This window comes from Marmota monax, unplaced genomic scaffold (genome assembly GCF_021218885.2).
Source record: "Marmota monax isolate L192 unplaced genomic scaffold, Marmota_monax_Labrador192_F-V1.1 WCK01_AAM20220418_F8-fsc00125, whole genome shotgun sequence".
Lineage (NCBI taxonomy): Eukaryota > Metazoa > Chordata > Mammalia > Rodentia > Sciuridae > Marmota > Marmota monax.
In genome coordinates, this window is record NW_026695235.1 from 543,040 (window position 1) to 546,911 (window position 3,872).

Below are 3,872 nucleotides of genomic sequence, written 5' to 3' on the forward strand. Positions count from 1 at the left end.
ACACAGGGTTCTGGTAGAACTGTGTTCAGTGGAAGAGAGAGATAAGAGAGATCATTGCTAATCTTTTCTTTTCAACATAACTTTCATCAAGGACTTTTGAGATCTCTCAAGTATAGGGATTAGAAGTCTCCAGACTTCTGAACTACTGGAGGTATAAATAAAACCTTCCCCCTACCATCAGGTTAAAAAAAAACGTTCAGTTGAGGATCACCTGTCCTACCTGCTTGAGTTTGTTGGAATGAAACAATGAAAACAAATCCATGAACCAGATTCTTAATTTCACTGAATCTCATTTATTATAGTTTGAATCCAATATATTCTTCCCACACCTGAGCAACATTGGATAGCATTGTAAGCTGAATTTCTTTGTAAAGGTAAGATGGAAAACAAGATTAAAAGTTGAAAGAAGCTCACATTCGATTAGGCACAGTGAAAACAAGAAAAAAGCAGCAAAAGTCCATGGAATTTGAATTTTCGTCCTGGATCTTCGCATGAATCTTCATTGGAAGGAGGATGCTACAGGCCTCCTTGGGCCGAGCAAGATGGACGGCAAGTGCTGAACACGTGGGGCAGAGTCTGGCAACTGCTGGAGTGAGGCTGCAGAGGTCTGAAGCTGCTGGACACAATGTTCACTGCTTGAGGATTGTAGGTCAAACACCCCGTGGGTCGGTACCCATAAGGGAGGAGGTTCAGGGGTCGGCTGCTGTTGGGCAAACAGGTCAGGGGGCGATAGCCACTGGACACACAGCCCGTGGGCTGGAAACTAGTGATCAGGGGAGTCGTTGGACGACAGTGGCTGGATACATAGCTCAGAGGCCTATAGGATACTGGGAGGCAGGAGCTGGAGAGGAAGGAAGAGGTTGGCAGAAAACCAGATCCTTGGCAGGGCCTGGGCACGTAGTAAGCCGTGGAAGAGCAGCTGGAGGTCTCGCAGTTGGCAGGCTGGCAGCTGTTCATCTCCCCAGAGGTCTCCTGGCAGTTGCCTGGGAACCAGGCCTGGTTTTGACAGACCCCAGGTACACAGAGCACATCTCCACAGCTCACATTTGTAGAGCAGAGGGCAACAGGGGCATTGAGAGGAACATGGCAGGAATTTCTGAGACACCCTGAGCTGTAGTTTCCAGAGCAGGAGTTGTGGCAAGACATGGTGAGGGTTGGAGAGCAGGCTGTGGTTGGAGGAAGGCAGCAAGTGTCTGCAGTTGCATTCTAACCCTGCCTTGGCTTGTCCCTTTATATATCCCTGGAGAGTGGAGGTTCTGTGTACAGACTCTTCCTCCTGGTCCTATGAGACTGCATCAGAGCTTTTTATTACAGTCCAGGAAGTGGGGCTCCCACTTCCCATAAAACTGAATGTTCCCTGCAAAGCCTTCCATTGATTAAGTATATCTATAAACCAGTGTGACTGAACTTTAATAGGATCTCTCCTTAAATTGTCCAACCAGAGCAGACACTTTGGAAGGCTATGACCTTATTCCAGTTATAATCAACCCAACAGTATACAAACATTTTTAGAATTCCTCCCTTGAAATTGTCTTTAAAAGTTGTAGCAAACTTCTTTGAATATTGGCAAATTTTTTCTTCGAAGAGAAATTCTGTTCTTTTTAGAAATTGTCAGAATAACTTGAAATCAAGACTTGCAAACGTGAAACCCTTATAACCTATGTGGCAGAATTTAAACTAATAAAATGTAAAAAAAAATGTTCAATGTGTTTTGTTTCCTTTCAAAATCCTAATAAAATTGATTTCTTATCAAAATATCTTTATTCAGAAAATCTGTGCTCATTCATTTCAATGAATAAATGAGTAAAATCAAAAGCTAGGTTTTTACCTAAGGGATTTTTATATATAGGTAGAAAAGTTGAGTTCAGTTAAAATTTTGGACTTCAGTGTGACACAAGTGAATAAATGAAACCCCCTTAAAGAAATTGAACAAAATAACAGTTTTCATGATTATTGTAGGATTAGGTATTATACGGTTATCCATATTATGACCTAAAACCATCATTCTTGGTTTTAAAACTAATGTACATGGATTGAGACAGGGAAATGCTTCATTTCCTGCATTGGTTCTGACACCAATTTCTCAAAGGAATTTCTAAATGTCATTACATAGACAATGGCATCAGAATAAATGTATGGTTTTTCTAAGTTTGAGGACTTTGGAGGCTATGTGGACTATATATTTCTGTAAAAAACTGTTTAATCATTTAAAAAATTCATAAATGTGGTTTGTTTCAAGTGTAGACACTCTATCTTTTACATACTAACATCTCTAGCAACTTCAGTGGCTATCTTAATGGGAATTTAATTTATCTTCAAATCTAAATTCTAATTTCCTTTGGCTAAAACTTTAATTTAAATTGCAAAACTTTTTCTCTATTCAATGTTCAATGGAAATGGTCACACTTATCAAGTTTCCCTCAGTCCAGGAGAATAGAAAATTAGAAAAAGAAGTTTGGTTTCTCTCCGAGGCAATACAGGTCTATTTTACTATCAGGGTTAGAAGTATGAAAATAATACAATACAGTCTCTGAGATCCTGCACTGTCCTATTGATATTATTTCTGAATTTTAGGTTGGAGGCCTTTACTCTTCAATGATTTGAATGTGCTGTAAAGGAGCCCTAGTCACCCCAACACCCTAGGGCACCATCACCTGATTCTTGCACATGGTTGCTAGAGTCTTCTTGAGAAATCCTGGATTCATCAGCTGAATGGCGTCAGTAATAGGTACAGCCATATTTAGCTGAATGCTTATCAACTTTATTTGTTGATGCTCTTTATGTCTGCTCTTCTCTCATATAAGCAGGAGTCAAACACCTGCATCATTAGCACATCAGTGTCAGTGGATGTATGCATAAGAACTTTATAAGTTTTACGTATACATGAGTGTTTTCTTCCTGAAGAGAAGGAGGGTGGAGAAAGGGGAAACACATTTCTTTTCTCTGTGATACACCTTTTGGTATCCATATAAGTAGTGTCACTTCACCCTTATAATTCTACGTGGCAAGTTTTACTATTTCAAGTACTGGTAATAAAACTTGAGATTTAGAAAGTTACATTAATAAATATGAAGATAAGCATTACAGCAAAGACTCTTCATCTCCCCAAACATTTTTGTCCCACTACCCAATTTGGGCATTATGTAGAGATGGACTCACCTTCATTTAGTGCCTTCATGAACCTGGATAATTTTATGATTGTTCTTATCCCTAGTCCTTATTACTGTAATTTTATATACACATGCTACACACACTCACACACACACACACAAACAAAATACCTAAAATTTTTAGAAAATAGAATGTTCTGAATGAATTCTCAGAGCATTACAAAATAAAGGTATGTTAATGAACAACAGCCTTCCATTCATTCATTCAGAAAACACTCACTGAGCATCTTGTACATGTGAAATATCATGATAGAACCTGGCAATGATACTAAGGCAACACTGGTTTCTTCTCCCAGATGCTTTCTGTCTTCTTAGGGGTGCTATGACAGGTACACATAAATGTTGGCAAGTTCTGTATGTGATGTACAGAGAAGGGCAAATGTAGCTCAATGACTTAAGGTAGAAGTTGGTGTTTGGTATTAATTTTGAAAGATGGAAGGTAATGGCATGGATTTGGGGCAAGAGGGAGACATTTTAGGCTATGGAAAAGGATTAAAAAAAAAAACAAAAAAAAACGACAACAGGATGCTTTTTATGGAGGGTTCTTAGTGGCAAGTTATAGTTACTAAACCTCCACTCACTCGCCAAATCTCTCTGGGTCATCAAGGAAGCAGGGTGATGTTTTAAAGGCATTTGTTCCAGTAGCTGATTTCAAGGAGCGTGGAGAATAATTTGTGGTCTAGATTGGAAAGTGAGAAATTT

At 39.2% G+C, this 3,872-nt stretch overlaps 1 protein-coding gene across 1 annotated transcript; it reads right to left on the bottom strand.

The window, feature by feature from the left end:
• Window positions 1–288: 288 nt before the first annotated feature.
• LOC124089223 (keratin-associated protein 26-1) lies at window positions 289–1,195 on the bottom strand. The gene has a single exon (XM_046439222.2). It carries the CDS (start codon window positions 1,144–1,146, stop codon window positions 517–519), a length of 630 nt encoding a protein of 209 aa, XP_046295178.1. The 5' UTR covers window positions 1,147–1,195; the 3' UTR covers window positions 289–516.
• Between the last annotated feature and the right edge of the window lie 2,677 nt (window positions 1,196–3,872).